At 42.5% G+C, this 17,753-nt stretch overlaps 1 protein-coding gene and 1 long non-coding RNA gene across 6 annotated transcripts in view; one reads left to right on the top strand and one right to left on the bottom strand.

Moving 5' to 3' along the window:
- LOC114484382 (uncharacterized) overlaps positions 1–13,435 on the bottom strand; it is a 180,721-nt gene extending 167,286 nt beyond the window's left edge. The window contains exons 1-2 of the long non-coding RNA XR_003677221.2: positions 13,385–13,435; positions 12,811–12,934 (exon numbers count right to left, since the gene is read on the bottom strand). This is a non-coding gene — a long non-coding RNA (uncharacterized lncRNA). The remainder of the gene's footprint in view (positions 1–12,810; positions 12,935–13,384) is intronic.
- Positions 12,929–17,753, top strand: part of LOC114483879 (guanine nucleotide-binding protein G(olf) subunit alpha) — a 68,429-nt gene continuing 63,604 nt past the window's right edge. For 3 of the 5 annotated variants that reach the window (XM_028480306.2, XM_028480305.2, XM_028480307.2), the window contains exon 1: positions 12,929–13,400. In XM_028480306.2, the coding sequence (XP_028336107.1) occupies positions 13,103–13,400 (298 nt within the window). In that variant the 5' untranslated portion in view covers positions 12,929–13,102. The remainder of the gene's footprint in view (positions 13,401–17,753) is intronic. The other 2 variants (XM_028480309.2, XM_028480311.2) reach the window with 2 other exon arrangements.

The following is a 17,753-nucleotide window of genomic DNA, read 5'->3' as shown; positions in this document are numbered from 1 at the left end:
GATAAAGAAGACGTGGCACATATATACAATGGAATATTACTCAGCCATAAAAGGAAACGAAATTGAGTTATTTGTAGTGAAGTGGATGGACCTAGACTCTGTCATACAGAGTGAAGTAAGTCAGAAAGAGAAAAACAATTACCATTTGCTAACATATATGTGTGGAATCTAAAAAAAGAAAAAATGGTTCTGAAGAACCTAGGGGCAGGACAGGAATAAAGATGCAGACGTAGAGAATGGACTTGAGGACACGGGGAGGGGGAACGGTAAACTAGGACGAAGTGAGAGAATGGCATGGACATATATACGCTACCAAATGTAAAATAGATAGCTAGTGGGAAGCAGTCACATAGCACAGGGAGATCAGCTCGGTGCTTTGTGACCACCTAGATGGGTGGGATAGGGAGGGTGGGAGGAAAACGAAAGAGGGAGGAGATATGGGGATATATGTATATGTATAGCTGATTCACTTTGTTATAAAGCAGAAACTAACACACTATTGTAAAGCAGTTATACTCCAATAAAGATGTTAAAAAAAAAAAGATAGTGACACCTGCTGAGTTAGAGAAAAACTTAAGCCAAGTCAAACTTGAATTTGACGAGATGATCAACAAGAAAATGGTCCATGGTGAAATAATTTCTAATGGTCCATAGTAAATCCCACCCCATGCACAAATTCTGAGGTTCACAATCCTATTCAGATCCCATAAAGGCTCTGAAAAGTCCTGCAATAAAGGAATCTGTTTAACTTTGAAAACAAAAAAACAAAAAGAATCATGTACCACAATGTTCATTGCAGCTCTATTTACAATAGCCAGGACATGGTTAAGCTGGGACGAAATGAGAGAGTAGCACTGACATATATACACTACCAAAGTAAAATAGATAGCTAGTGGGAAGCAGCTGCATAGCACAGGGAGATCAGCTCGGTGCTTTGTGACCACCTAGAGGGGTGGGATAGGGAGGGTGGGAGGGAGGGAGACGCAAGAGGGAAGAGATATGGGGACATATGTATACCAACCCAACATTGTAAAGCAATTATACTACAATATAGACGTTAAAAAAAAAAAATTCTAGGCGGGACTTTCCTCACAGTCCAGTGGTTAAAACTATGCTTCCACTGCAGGGAGTGCTGGTTCAATCCCTGGTCGGGGAACAAAGATCCCACATTCTGCGTGGCACAGCCAAATAAATAAATAAATAAACAAACAAAAGAGAAGAAATTTTTTTTTTAAAAATTCGAAGAGAAAAATATTTCTAATATAGAATTCTATATCCAGCTAAGTAGCAATTAAGCATGGTGGCGGAGGCATTTTTAGATATGCAAGTTCTCAGAAAATTCACTTCCAACGTACTAGCTTCTTTTCTACAAAATACAGGGAGTAAGTCAAGAAAGAAAAATCTGTAGCAACCAGAAAATAAGGAATTCCACATAAAAGAAAGGTGATACCATACTATCCAGCAACCGTGCTCCTTGGCATTTACCCAAACGAATTGAAAACTTACATCCACACAAAAACCTGCACATGGATGTTTACAGCAGCTTTGTTCAAAACTTGGAAGCTAAGATGTCCTTCAGTAGGTAAATTGATAAACTATGGTATGTCCAGACAATGGAATATTATTCAGAGTTAAAAAGGGCTATCAAGTCATGAAAAGATATGGAGGAATCTTACATGCATATGACTAAGTGAAAGAAGCCAATCTGAAAAGGCTACATACTGTGTGATTCCAACTACATGACACTCTGGAAAAGGCAAAATATGGTGTCTGTAAAAAGATCAGTGGTTGTCAAGGATTGGGGAGAAAGAAAGATGAACAGTCAGAGGGAAGAGGATTCTTAGGGCAGTGAAACTATTCTGCATGATAATTAATGATGGATACATGTCATTATACGTCTGTTCAAACCCAAAGAAATGTACACAACCAAGAATGAATCCTGATGGACTTTGGGTGATAGTGATGGGTCCATGTTCACTGACTGTAAGAAACACATCACTCTGGTGGGGGATGCTGATAATGTAGGAGGCCACGCGTGTGTGGGCGCAGGGGGTACAGGGAAAATCTCTGGGCTTTCTGCTCAATTTTGCTGTGAACCCAAAACTGCTCTTTAAAATAGTTTGTGTTTTTTTCAAGCTAATTCATTTCAACCTTAATACTGGCAACATTTCCTAAGGAAACTATCATATTGATTAAGAAAAAAACCATGTAAGTCTAAATGATGAAATGTTATGTCATAATTGATTGTTTTTCAAATCTTATATATAAAATGGGGGTGGGGGGAAAGACAGAAAGAAAAGCGGTGAAAATAATACCTGGGATGAGAAAATTTCTAGTGAAGGGAGAGCCTCATCCTGTAACAGGCTAAGGGAGCAGCCCGTCCAGAGGGACGCAGACAGTGGAAGTGCTGATGTGTCTGAGTGTGTTCAGAGGGGATTCTTACAAAGTAGAGTCCAGAATCCAGTGGCGGAAGGGGTGCAGAAAGTATTGTTGAATTAGTGATGAGAAGGTAGAAAACCAGAGCAGAGAGGATTGCTCACCCAGATGAATGGAAAAGTGATTCTAAAACAGTAAGTAGCTCAACTGTAAAGAGAATTTACCTAGTCATAGTGACATAAATACTGATACGAACTAAATTTCAATAAAACCCTGTGGGATTTTTGAGAGGACATGAAGAATGAAATGTGAAAATATATATGCACCTCCACATTCACTGCAGCATTATTCACAGCAGATAGAAACAACCTAAGTGCCCACTGATGGATGAATGGATAAAGAAGATGTGATACACACACACACACACACACACACACACACACACACACACACACAGGAATACTACTCAGCCATAAAAAACAATGTAATCTTGCGATTTGTGACAACATGGATGGACCCTGAGGGCATTCTGCTAAGTGAAATAAGTCAGAGAAAGACAAATACTTTGACAAGACAAATATATGTTATCACTTATATGTGAATCTAAAAAAACAAACAAACAAAACCCCAAGCTCATAGATACAGAACAGATTGGTGGTTGCCAGAGGCAGGGAGTTTGGGGATGGGATGGAGAAAATGGGTGAACAGAGTCAAAAGGCACAGTTATAAAATAAATAAGTCCTGGGGATGTAATGTACAGCATGGTGACTATAGTTAATAATACTGTATTGTATATTTGAAAGCTGCTGAGAGAATAGATCTTAAAAGTTCTCAGCCCAAGAAAAAGTTGTAACTATGCGTGGTGATGTATCTTAACTAGACTTATTTGTAGTGATCATTTCACAAGATATACAAATTTTGAATTACTACATTGTACACCTGAAACTAATATAATGTTGTATGTCAATTATATCTCAATTTTAAAAAGTGACTGTGAGAGGTGGGGGGGAGGAATAAATTAGGAGTTTGGAATTAGCAGATACAAAGTAGTATATATAAAACAGATAAACAGCAGGGTCCTACTGTATAGCACAGGGAACTATATTCAATATCTTGTAATAACCTATAATGGAAAAGAATAGGAAAAAGAATATATGTATATATGTATAACTGAATCACTCTGCTGTACACCAGAAACTAACACAACATTGTAAATCAACTAGACTGCAATACAAAATAAATTTTAAAAAGTGAATGTGAGGGGTGAGGTTTGGGGGACAGGGGGAAAGCAGGGGTGTTACAGAGCTGAAGTCTCATCATACCTAACGGGAAGCTCATAGATTTTGGCTGAAATTGAACAATTGAGAAGCAGGAATGGAAACATAAATTATAGGAACAAGATTTTTTTTAATTTTAATAAGAGCTAAGAAAGCTGAAATTGGCTGCCTCCTGAGAGCAAGAAATGAGTGAGAAGACTGGCAAAGAAAAGCTGCTTCTCATAAATTAGGGGCAATTTACCTCCAAATATAAACATCAAGAATATAAGTCCATTTCTGTGTGTGCCCTTTGATGTTAGTGATTTCACTTCTTTATGCCTCACTTTATCCATTCATTCCCCAAATGCAGAAGACTGTTGAACCATGTGGGGTACTCTTTTTTTTTTAAAGGCTGTTTTGCATAAGAAATATTTATGGCTTTATAATTAGAAATTAAACTGGCTACATTCAAGTTTTTAAGGGGGCATCAAAACTACTTGCAAGATACAAGCTATTGAAAGTGCAGGTTCAGGCGAATTTAGGGTAAAAGATGCCCTAATTCCATCCCACCTCCACCAGTTTGGGGACAGTCCTTATGAACTCAATTTGACCTTGGTTGTGAGAACTAGTCTGGCTCAGGCTGGCTGCTTAGTGACCAGCGAGAGGGTCAGAGACCCGCTCCCACAGCCCAGGAAGCCCAGCGCGCCTCATGAGGGAGACTCCCAAACGGCAGAGCTGCCAATTACTCTCTAAATGAGGGTCTACCCCACCAGCGAAAAAATGTTTCAGTCTAAAACCTTAACGTGTGCATATCATCAATTGGACTAACACATCGTGATTATTATGAAACATACATGCAAAAACATATTAAAGGAATCTAGACATAAAATGCAATTTTTAGAGCAGTCTCTCTATTTCCTACTGGAATTCCAGAAAACCACTCTGCACATATTGGGTGTATCCACCCCCTGCCCCAAATCTCTCAGCTACCTGGAACAGGGGGGCTGGGCGGGGGAGAGAAGAAACTACACCCCTCCTGGGTCTTGGGTTCAGCTCGGGGTCTGCACTGATGGAGCTACAAGCCAAGCAAACCTAGACCCACCTTGGCTTGAACCACGTGTCAACTACAAGCAAGGAGTCCCGGAAAGACACCAATAGAATGATGAGGCCATGCATGTTCACTGGGGAAAAAAAAAAACTGGAAAAGAGCACAAGAAAAAATTTCAAATGACCTGTGACCCAACTCCTAAGAGAACACTGCCTACACTTTAGAATGAAGTTTGTCAGTGACTTTTTATGCATTGAGAGGTTTCTTTTCAAAATGTGCTGTTTTGGAAGTTCCTTTTTTGCATTTATCGTGAATATTTTGTATGTCCTTAAATTTCTCAACGTTTTTAATTACTGTAATGTCTCATAGTATATTTAATTTTTATAGTTCCTGATTTTTAAACATTCTATTATGGAAATTTTCAAATGTATGCAAAGCAAACAAAATAGTTTAATGAGCCCAAATGTATCCGTCGTCCAGCTTCAACAATTATAAACATTCTGCCATTCTTGTATCACCTGTAACTCTAGTCTACATTGTTGGGTTTTTTTTGGGGGGGGTTACATACATTGTAATATAAAAGATTGATATTACTATCTTCCTTAAATGTTCTCTAGAATTCGCCAGTACCTGGAGTTTTCTTTGTGAGGACACTTTCAGTAACGATTTCCATTTATTTGCTAAGATACACCACTATTCAGATTTTGTTTCTTCTGTTTTGGTAAACTGTGTTTTTAAGGAATTCATCCACCCCACCTAAGTTATCAAGTGTGTTGATATAAAGCTGTTCATAATATTCCCATTTATAATTTTGATGTTCGTAGTCACTGTAACAGTATTCCCTCTTTTATACGTGCTATTGGTCATTTGCATTTTCTCTATTTCTTGCTAGGAATGTATTAATTTTTTTCAACTTTTCAAAGAACCATGGATTATTTAGAAATTTATTGCTTAATTTCTAAATATTTGGTGATTTTTTAAAATACCTTATTGTCTTTCTAACTTAATTCCAGAGTGGCCAGAAAGCATACTCTTAAGAGTTTTAATGTTTTACAATTTGTTGACATTTTTGGGGGCCAGGATTTGGTCTATCTTGGTGAACATTCCACTTGAACTTAAGAAGAGCATTTTGCATTTGTAGTGCTCTATAAATGTCAATTAGTTAAAGGTAGTTTGTGGTGTCACCCAGACACTGTGGTGTCACAGTTTTTCTGTTTATGAGACAAGCATGTTAAATGATCCACCTAAGATTGTGGATTTGTTTACTTCTCCTTTAAGTTCTGTTAGATATTACTTCACATATTTTGAATATAAATACACATTTATATTATGTCTTCCTGAGGTACTGACCCTTTTTTTTTTATGATGAAACAGTCCTTTTTATTTCCAATAAATCTCCTACCTTGAAGTCTATGTTGCTTGATATTAATACAGCCAGTCCAAGTTTCTCACAATTAATGTTTCCATGTGCCCTGGGTTAAATAGTGTTTCCCAAAAATTCATGTCCACCTGGAACCCCAGAATATGACCTTATTTGGAAATAGAGTCTTTGCAGATTGTACTTAAGGTAAGGATAGAGGTGATATCATAGGATTAGGGTGGGCCCCAAATCCAGTGAGACCGTGTTTATAAGAGACAGAAAAGGACACACAGAGGCCCAGGGAAGAAGGCAAGTGAAGACAGAGGCAGAGACTGTGGTGATGCTGCCACAAGCCAAGGAACAACACCAGGAGCCCCCAGAAGCTGGAAGAGGCAAGGTAGGGTTCTCCCCTGGAGCTTCCGGGGGGACTGTGGCCCCGCCAGCACTTTGATTTCAGCTCTGGCCTCCAGAACTGGGAGAGAATTAATATCTGCTGATCTAAGCTTCCAAACCTGTGGTCACTTGTTACTGCAGCCACAGGAAACCGATACACCATCATACACATTTTTCCTTCTTTTTACCATCAACCAATTTGTGTCTGTATTTAAAGTGTTTCCTATAAACAGCATGAAGCTCAGTCTTTTTTTTTTTTTTTTTTTTTTAATTTCTTGGCCGCACCTCGTGGCATGTGGGATCCTAGTTCCCTGACCAGGGATGGAACCCGTGCCCCCTGCAGTGGAAGCACAGAGTCTTAACCACTGGACCACCAGGGAAGTCCCAAAGCTGGGTCTTTTTTTTCCTCTCTGACATTCTTTGCCTTTTCATTGGAAGGGTTAGTCCATTTACATTTAATTATTAAAATGCTTGGATTTAAGGCAGCCATTTTGTTATTTGCTTTTTATTTGGCTCATTTGTTTGTCTCTATTCCTTCTTTCTTTGAGCTTACTTGAAGATTTTTTGCCACTTTGGTCTTATTCCCCTATTAGCTTTTTAGGTATCCTCCCGTTCTTTATTTTTCAGTAGTTGCTCTAGGGCTGCATTGTACAAAATGGTAGCTACTAGCCACCTGTGGCTATTAAATTTAAACTTTAATTAAAATTAAGTGAAATTAAAATTTAGTTCTTCAGCACAATACCCACATTCCAAGTGTTCACCAAATACACGTGACTTGGGGGACACTGCAGATACAGAACATTTCTGTCACTGAAGAAAACCCTACTGGTAACTTATCACAATTTATCTATAGTTACTATTACACTACTTTACATACAATATTGGAACTTTGAGAGAAGGTAGTTCCTTTACCCGACCCCGTCCCTTGTAACATTTTCATATATTTCATCTGCATACATTATAGACTCACAATACACTATTAATATTTTCCACGTATTTGTAAAAGAAATTTTAAGAAAAATTACATGTAGTCTTTATTTTTATCCACATATTTACCATTTCTGCTGCTCTTTATTTTTCCTCTGAATCTGAGTTACAATCTGGTGTCATAACCCTTCAGCCTGGATATCTATAACAGCACTGTTCATAGTGCAGGTCAGATGATGTTAAATTTGCTTATAGTGTCTTTAATTTTTTCACCATTATTCTTGAAGTATATCTTTGCAAGATATAAAATTATGAGTTGGTGATTTTTTTCTGTATTTCAGCACTTCCACTGTGCTGTTCTGCTGTCTTCTAACCTCCATTATTTCTGATGAAAAGCCAACATTTTCAATGTGTTACTTTCTACACACAATGTCTCTTTTCTTTGCCTACTTCTTTTATGATATTTTTGGAGTTCAGCAGTTTCATCATATGTGCCCATGTGAGTTTTTCTGTATATTAATCCTGCATGTGGTTCACTGGGTTTCTTGGATTTATAAGTTAATGTCTTTGATCAAATTTCAGAAATTTGAGGTCACTATTTCTTCAAATATTGTTTCTATCCTGGTTTTTTTTTTCATCTTTTTCCAGGCCTCTAATTACACTTACTTTAGACCAGATAATATTCATCAACAAGCCTCTGAGAATCTGCTCATTTCTCTTCAGTTGTTTATTTCTCCCCGCTCTGTAGATTGGATCATTTCTATAGACTTGTTTCCAAAGTCTTCAAGTTGTTGTTCTTTCATCTTCAACCTGCTGTTAAGCACATCCAATGAATTTTTTATCTCAGTTATTGCACTTTTGAGTTTTAGTATTTCCATTTTCTTCCCTTTTACAGTTTCAATTTCTCTGCTGAGATTCTCCATCAGTTAATTTATTATGTATACATCTTATTCTAAATCTCTGAGAGTATTTGTAACACCTGCTTTAAAGTGCTTGTCTGCTAATGGTTGCATCTGGTTCATCCAGGCATCCATTCATAGGATTGCTTTTTTTCTGAACTGTGGGTGACATTTTCCTGTCTCTGTGCCTTCTAATTATTTTTTACTGGACGTTATGAATGATATGTTGTGAGGACTTTACCTTCCATTACAGTTCTCTAATGAGTGATTTTGTTTTGTTTTGTTTTGTTTCATTTTGTTTTGTTTTGTTCTATACACCAGTTAACCTGGCTGGGCTCAAACTCTGTCTCTCCTGAAGGGAGAAGAAGCTGAAATCTTTGCTCTGTTCTTTTAGTTTTTTTGGCGTTTCTTGTCAGGCCACCATGCTGTTAAGTCATCAGCCAAGGATCTGAGTGGCTTCTGCATTCAGATTTGTGGGACTCACACTTCTCAAGTTCCCTTCCTTCTAGGATTTGGCTGCAAACTTTCTGGCTGTTGCCACACCTCCAAATTCTGTTCTCTGACATCGTGAGCCAGTGAGTAGGGCCAGCTTCCTGGGCGTGTGACCTGTAAAGTCCCACAGGGCCCCAGGCCTGGTTTAATACTCTTTACTCACTGTCTTGAAATTCCTATTTTCAACAGAGACAGAGGATTTTCATTTTGCACCAGGCTCCACAAATTCTGTAACCCATCTTGCCAGTAACCCTGTGGCTTTCTGCTTCCCCCTGACTGCAGATTGGGGAGTGTCCTCAGGCTAAAGGGCATCAACTCACAAATCTTAGCCAGTGCACTCATCTTTCAAGGGTAGACTCACCCTGCTTTCACATAGGAGATATAAATGTCATATTTTTTTTTGTTATCTGAGGAGTGTCAGTCCAACCAAGCTCCTCTGACAATTTATTGCAGCCACAGTTCTCAACCGGGATCAGTTTTGCCTAAGCGGACATCTGGCATGCCTGGAGACATTTTTTTGTTGTCACCATTGAGGAAGGTGCTACAGGCATCTACTGGGTAGAGGCCAAGGATGCTCCTAAACATCCCACAATGCACAGAACACTCCCTACTACAAAATTATCCAGCCTCAAAGGTTGACAGTGCCGAGGTTGAGAAATCCTGCATTACAGGAAGTCAGGCCTCCACTTTCATTTTTAATGGCAACATTATTATATACATCATCATCGCATTATTTAATGACTCCTCTAGGACTATATAGCATACTAATCAAACACAGCCCCAATTCAGGGGAAGAGGAAGCCAAATTGGCCTTAACTCTTTCCTATAACTTTACTTATGTTTCCAATGGAACAGTGTCAAAATGTGCAAAAATGGCGATAATAAAATGCCACTTTCATCAATTAAGCACGATATCCATACAAAGACCTTAGACATAACCTCTCACTACATCATAACTATTTGCTCTTCAAAGGAAGTTCAGAGAAAGACGGATTAAGAACGGAAAAATCCTACCTGTAGCAGTGAAGATTATACGTAAGATTACATATTATATCAACATGCTGTAATGTTACATTTACTTAGACTCCCCTCATGATTTCTATTTTCAGATTCATAATCATTCTTTGACATTAGAAATTGCCTACATCTATGACCCAATGATTCTTAAATTTAAAAAAATTATCTAGATTAAAGAAAAAACATTAAATTTTACTAACAGTTATATACAAATATTAAATATTTTATTCTAATTTATCCTACGCATAGACCACATAATCCAATCATCTAATAATTAGTATTGATGGAAGAAATTTTCACATATTGAGGTGTGGGGAAGTCATTCTGGCTTACACATGATTTGGCTTGAACTTTATGCTCACGAGAATAGCCTGCCTCCTGGCCTGTCAACCATGCATTGTCCATCTGCATCTGCTTGAACCACTAAAGACAAGAACGCATTTAAAAATCAAAATGGAGTAACTGTGGTTCAGGCATCCAAAATGGAGCCAGGTGTCCACTGTGGACATGGTTTCAGACACATTCCTGCATCACTGAGAACTTGAATTTTCTGAACTATATCAAACTCAAGGACACCAAGAGCCTTTCTCAAAACAGAATCTGATAGCAGCTGCCAGCTGCAACCTTCTGGTCTCAACGTCTCCCCTTGTAACTCTGCCACCGCTTCAGACCCCAACCAATCCTGGCTTAACAAGCGCCTCACTTCTTACCAAATCCAACTATCATTCCTGACAAACAACTCATGTAATTGTGCGGTTTTTTCCTTTATTAGCCACCCTCACTTTGCAGTCTGGAGGAACACAACCCAAGTGCTGCTTGAATCTGTGTCTCCCAGGGTATAGTCTTCAGTTTGTCTCAGATAAAACTCTTTTCTATTCCTATTATAGACTGTTTATTGATTATTTCTATCAATAGGATGTAATTAGAGGTGTTTGAAAGAAACTGAAATGTGGGCACAAGGGGCAGAGCATTTTTTCCCTAGAGTTCTTTTAATAGGATAGTAAGGGTTTTTTTCAGTTTATTATGTAAGGTACCAAGAGGGAATATTGTCTTCTATTTCTTTTTCTAAGTAAACTATTAAATTTGAGTGAATTCTCATTTAGATACATTTTATTTTATGTGCTTAAACTTTTAAAAAATTGTACTATGTTTGCTTCTGTTTTCAGCTGACTTTAATTTACAAACATTGTTATCCATCTCATGTGATACGACTTCATAAAGTGTGTACAGTAAACTAAGTTATAACAGAAAAGGAATTAATATGCACTTCTCAGATCTCGGTTCAAATATCCCTTCCTCTGAAAGGCCTTCCCTTGATCATACACAAACCCCCTTCCCTCCCCAATTTAAATTGGACCTTCCCTATTTCTCCTCACTTGTATAATTTGCATTATATAATAAACACATTGGCTTGTGTTTATATGACTGAACATACTTCCACCTCCTAGTGTACAAACTCCACGAGGACCCACGTCGTCTTTTTTTTTTTTTTGGAGTATAGCTGCTTTACAATGTTGTGTTAGTTTCTTCTGTACAACGAAGTGAATCAGCCATATGTATACATATATCCCCTCCCTCTTGGACCTCCCTCCCACCCCACTCCCCCATCCCACCCATCTAGGTCACCACAGAGCACAGAGCTGAGCTCCCTGTGCTATACAGCAGGTTACCACTAGCTACCTATTTTACACATGGTAGTGTATATATGTCAAACCTAATTTCCCAATTCATCCTACCACCCCTTGCCCCCCGTGTCCACACATCCATTCTCTACATCTGCGTCTCTAACTCCTGCCCTGAAAATAGGTTCATCTGTACCATTTTTCTAGATTCCACGTATATGTGTTAATACACGATATTTGTTTTTATCTTTATGACTTAACTTCACTCTGTATGACAGATTCTAAGTCCATTCACCTCTCTACAAATGACCCATGTCTTTTGTTTCACCCAATACCAACCAGGAAGCCAAGCAAATGATGTGTGCTTGATACATATTAATAAACAAGTGGATACATGGAGGTCAGTGAATGCACATGACAGTGAGATTTAGAACCTTCTTCTGTCTTCTCAAGTTAGATTTTCTATAGTCATCCTTTGTTCTACTCAAATATCTAAAAGTATAGTATAATTTTGGCGTAATATTAGGTGAAAAGCATTACATGGAATTTGTTATTAACAGGGCCCTAAAATAAATGTGAATTGTGGATCTCTATTTTTGTATTTAAAAAATTAATCAAATATAAAGTTTACTCCAAATGCCCACTGCTGTGTTGCATTAAACGGCCCAATTTGCTCTATTAACGGGATTTTTATTAGATATATTTACCTATCAGTTATAACATCCCATGTCATTTTGCTCGAAATCAAGGAACACGTGTTATAGCAGGTTTCTTAAAAGCTATGTCGAAATTTTCATGTGTTGCAAAAGCCCTATAAGATGATGGACATTATGTGAGAATTAAGGTGAAAACCAAGGGATCTCTGGTGGATTGGAGGTGTGGATAGAGGGCACAGGGTCTGGAAGCGGCCCGCTCCTCCCTGGGCTATATTGCAGATTAAAAAATAGGACGCAGTGTGCAATTGCGTAGTCTCCTTTTAGCAAGTATAAACAGTATGTGACAATTGGCACTTGTTTTCAATTTTTTACTAAGTGTAGAAATTGTTGAAAATTATGCCTTGGACCTCCTGATTTGGAAACTTTGTCGAGATGGAAGGTGTAATAGTTTAAGGTAGGGGTCAAGAGTGTGCGTTAAGTGTACGCACGTGTATAAGATAAGCAGGAAACAGCGCCGCAAAGTGAAGAGAGCGCTCCAGGTGCTCCGGGAATTCAAGATCTCAAAGCTAGCATCCCACCCCTTTACCTGGCTCTCCGTTCCTATTGACCACTGTCCAAGATCACAGCCACGGAAGTGTTTTAAGAGCTGCAATGGCAGCTCCGGGCGCACCGCCACGGCCTCAGCGGCACTGTCCGCAGCTGCGCACCGGGCTCGGGCAGCAGTCTTTACGGTAACGGGAACTGAGACGAGGGGCGGTACTTACGGTAACGGGGGGAGTGGCCAGGCGGCGGTATTTACGGTAAGGGGGCTGGGCCGGGCTCGGGGCTGCCGGGCCAGCCCGAAGTCCGCGTTGTCAGGTGATCTACTGCCGAGGCGGTCGCCGCCCCCTACACCAACGGAAAACGCGGAATGGCTTTCGGGGGCAGTGAGGGGCCGGAGACCCGCCTCATCCGTGCCCCCCGGCCTGCAGGCTGCAGCGCCGCGCCGGGTCCGCGTGCAGCCCCCTCCCGTCCCTCGGCTGGGGTCCCGGCGTGAGCCCCACTCCCCGCGCCCACATGGGGCTGTGCCACAGCCTCCGGCCGCTGCTCTTCGGGGACCCGGAGCCGCCCTTGGAGGGGGCGCGGTCCGGCCCAGACCAGACCCCGGACCCGGACCTGAACCCGGTCACGACCCCGGTCCGGACCCCGGCGGGGGCAGGCGCGGCACGGACCCCCGCGCAGAAAGAGAGGCGGCGGCGCGCGGACCAGCAGCGCGCGGAGGAACGCGAGGCCAAGCGGGTCAGCAGGAGCATCGACCGCCGGCTCCGCGAGCAGAAGCGCGACCTGCGGCGGACTCACCGGCTACTGCTGCTCGGTTGGTGCGGGCGGCGCACGGGGGGCGCGGAGAACCGGGCGCGGGGCGGGGCGCGCGGGACGTGAGGCGCGCGGGGCGTGGGGCGGGGCGCGGAGCAGGGCGCACGCTGGGCTGGGAACCGGGCTCGGGGCGTACGCGGGCCCCGCGGGTTCGGTCTCGGGCCTAGAGTGGTTCTTACCCGACAGCGTCCACTTGAGTGACTGGGCCGCGAACGCGCTGCCCGGTGACTTTGCTCTTTTCCACACCGTGTCATCCGGGCCCGTGGCTCACTTGTTACCGGTTAAGGAGCCTGCCCGGGAATTTCGTCCTCACTCGGTTCATCCCCAGGGTGTGCAGCCGTGGAGGGGCCTCGTGCATCTCACCTCCTCAGCGGCGGCCTTTGTTGTAAGGGCGCGAGCGAAAGCAAGTGCACGAGGCCTTTACATCGGTGGGTGTGGCTTGTCCCCTTTAGAGAAATAACTTCCACAGCCCAGGGTACGGTCCTTCTGTCTCACTGAGTAGGTTCGAGCCTGGTGCCGTCGTAATGTTTGCTCGTCCTTCAGAAACATTCGCTGTGCCACCTGCACACAAGAAAATGGGCACACCACCACCGGTGCTTGAAGGTACAGGCCGCGTCGTTTGCTGGCATTTCTCAGCGAGCGGAACAGTCTTTCCCGTGAACAACTTGGAGACGTTCTCTGTGCTCTCAAAGCCTGGGTTCCTCATGCTACTTGTGGTTTTTAAAGTTTAGGGGGGAAAAAAAAGAAAGACGTGGGCTTCTGACCCCAATTTTGTGACCTATAAGGAAGAATAATTGTTGAGTTCTGTGCCCTCCTGGGCACAAAGAAAGAACCCGGCCCACGATGGCGGAAGATCCCTGCTTATAAATGAGACTTGTCTTTAAGATCTCGAGAACAACTAAGTCTTCGGTTTTGAAAGGGCTCACCATTGCAAGAATGAATAACTAAAACAACACAAACCTAGCTGCTGTATCCGGTGAAATATCTGAATTCTAACATAAAGGGACTTTTTTTGGAGTAACAAAGAACAAGAAATATAGAAGTGATCAGGTTACCTGAAAAGGGAAGAGGACACATCAGAAGCAGAGTTATCTACAGTGCTAACTTCTGGATCAGGGCAGAACAATGTTTCCAGGGGTCTGAAAATACAGAATCGTGATCCTCGAACTTGGTACCTCGTTAAACCACTATGTGTGTGTGTTTGTGTGTGTGTGTGTGTGTGTGTGTGTGTGAGTGAGTGAGTGAGTGAGAGGGGAAAATAGATTTCCAGACACAGAAGTGCTCAAAGTACATCCCCAACCACGTATTCTTCTGGAAAGAAAACAGAAATTACTCCAGCCAAATTTCTTTTAACGCACCAAATTAAAATAACTCAAAAAGGAGAGAATTGTGGTCTCAAGAAATAAGAGAAAAACAAATAAGGTCTACAGTTCTGGCAACGTAATGTTGTTTTAATGTGATTGTGCAGCCGGACAGAAGTGTCTAAAAGGATATGTGAAGCAGAAGATGCTCAATATATAGAAAAAATTTTAAAGTTAACGATTCTGTGAAAGGGTCCTGGGAGGTGAGATCTAAAGACTTGAACGGTGAGCGGTTTCTTATAACATGTTGAGAGACTGTCTCTTTAAAGACACTGCCTCAGCCTTGTGTGTCAGCATCATATCTGATGTGAGGCATAGTCAGGTGACTCACACTTTGGGGGGAAAGTGTCTTGGATCTTCCCACCAGTGACAGCAAGAGTGCAACACAAACTGTCCTGTCAAGGTGACATTTAGTCCAGACCAGGTGTCGGTCTAACAGGGACAGTGCATCCTAGCTTCATCCCACTGTCACCTTGTGAGAATGCAGGCCCAGTGTTGCTGGCTGTTGAATTTCAGAATAAGAGGGAAATGCTCATTTTCATCTGAAACCTCCTTACTTTTAACCATTGGCTCAAATTAATAAAACAGTCTGTGTGCCTGCTGTGGCCCACAGGCCACCAAGTCTCACCTCGGTCGGATCTCTCCCAAGCTAGAGGGACATTTCCACCGGCCAAGCACTGGGCTGTAGGGGCAGCGGCCCCAGGTCAACACCAGCAAAACGCAGTTGACAAGACTGGGTGTGGGATCAAAATATGTAATCTGTCTGAACACACAGCAAGTGAAGCCAGGTTCCCCATCCTTCAAGTCAATCTTTCTGCCGCCGAGCTCCTAGGGTCATGACACAGTCATGACAGTAGATGCCATTGATTGTTCGTCCGCCTCTTTTGTTGACTATGACGTAAATTCTTGTTCACTACATTCTGATTGGAAAAGTATTCATTTGGTATTATCCTTTTTTCCTGATAATTATTCAAATTAAAAATGGCCAACTGTGGTTAGGATTCATGTTTCTTGCTTCCTTCTATTATTTCCTGTTGCTTTCCTGTGTGTTTGGTCTTTCTCTGCCAGGAATACATCTCTCGAGATGGAAGCAGTCTCTGTGGGACACTTGCTGCCTTTCTCTTGTACTTGGCTGTTGGTAGAAACCAGAACGCTGGCTTGACCTCTGTCTGTGTCTCTAAGAGGAAGTACTTGGTACAGTGACAGAAAAACAGAATGTTCTCCACTGGGAGGTTTTGATGACTTTTTTTTAGCTAAATGTCTCTTTTCTTGAGTCGTGCAGTGGACTTGAGCTGCATGGAACCCCAGGACGCCTCCCTTTCAGTTTGCTGCCTTGTCCTGCCCCAGCCTCCTGTAGTCCCATGGCTTTTAAAGTCAGGAGAAAATCCAGATGCTCTGGCTGTGCCTTGGCTTTTCCAAACTCACGTGCACAACACGTCCTTACAGCCCGGGGAGAAGATGCAGCCACAGCTTCTATATCACTATTGTATAAACGATCACCAGCATCCTACAGACGCAAAGCTCCCCGTTTCAAATCAGTGGAGCAAGACTCAGGAAGCAGATGTGGCCCAAGGGATGGTGCAGTGAGAACGAGTAGGTGAGGCCGTGGACCTCCAAGGCCAGTGTGGACAGACCCTGAACCCACACCTCTCCTTAGAAGGAAGCACAGCCCAGGAGGGTGTAAGTTGGAGTTAATCTGTCATTTGATGTGGGGATGGCCTGTGTTCAGAAGGATGTTGGGCCGTGTTTCAGGCCACCCGCCTATGAGTTCAGCAGCTCCTGCCCAGGGGGGTCAGCAGAGAGGCATCCCCGTGGCCTAGTGCAGAGACAAGGGCACCAGCGCCATCACACCCAGTCCACTGGCGGGACGGAGCAGGGCCTGGAGGAGGGGAGGCCGCATGGAGGTCACCGAAAGATCAAAGTACACTCATAGAATAGATTTGTTTTTAAAGGGGACCAGGGATTCTTTTTTTTCCATTTTGAGGGGTTTGTCGGAAAACGGTGTATTAAGGTTGCACTTGGAGCAAATGCACAGCAAAACGCCCAGCATATTTTCCACCATCGAAACCCGGCACCTGCCCCACGCCAGCTGCATCCACAGTCTAGTCACAACGCCCCGTCAGCCTTCATGGTGTCCCCCTGGAAGGTGAGGTTGGGCCCTCTCATTTGGCTATTAGAGCTTTTCATGTACCAGGAAATTCCATGCGCTGGAAAGAAGCAGCAAAACCCAGGGAGAGATGGCCATTTTCTGTCCATCCTTCCCTCCTGGGCCAGGAAGGATGGTTATGTAATTCTCTCTCTCAGAAGCTCTAAAGTACCTGGTACTTTACTTTAGAATCATTTCTTAATTTAATGTAACAGCGTCCTGCACACCAGCTGTCCATCTATCGGTGCTGTCTGGCCTGAAAGGCAGGCAGAGACGCAGCTGGTCTGATGCACTTCCCTGCGCCCTAATGGAGGATGTTTATTTAATACTCAGACCCACTTCCCCCTCTGGCGAGTGGTGTTTTCTCAGAAGAAACGGCTCCCATTTGGGCTTGGGCACAATAATGAGCTTGGATGGGCAGGGAAGGCCCGGAGCGTAATAACCAGGGTTTAGACAAAAACATTCCAGTTCAGCCAGGAAAGGAAGGTATTCATATTCCTCTTCAGAAAAAAAAAAATCTAGTTACTTGCTTTCCTCATCTGTGAAATGGGATCATAAACCACCTCGTAGGATTTCTTGGCCCAGCGGGGCCCCACCCATACTGGGAGAAAACATCCCCAGAGCATGCACCTGCAGAGCACTTGTTTCCAGAACAAAGAAAGGAACCCTACAGACTGACGTAAAAAGATGCCCGATTAAAACAGGCAAACAGGGAATTCCCCAGTGGTTAGGACTCCGAGCTCTCACTGCCAGGGGCCTGGGTTCGATCCCTGGTCAGGGAACTAAGATCCCACAAGCTACAAGATGCGGCCAAAAAAAAAAAAAAAAAAAAAACGGGCAAATGACT

Source organism: Physeter macrocephalus, chromosome 19 (assembly GCF_002837175.3).
Source record: "Physeter macrocephalus isolate SW-GA chromosome 19, ASM283717v5, whole genome shotgun sequence".
NCBI classification, from domain to species: domain Eukaryota; kingdom Metazoa; phylum Chordata; class Mammalia; order Artiodactyla; family Physeteridae; genus Physeter; species Physeter macrocephalus.
This window is presented reverse-complemented; position numbering and strand designations above follow the sequence as displayed.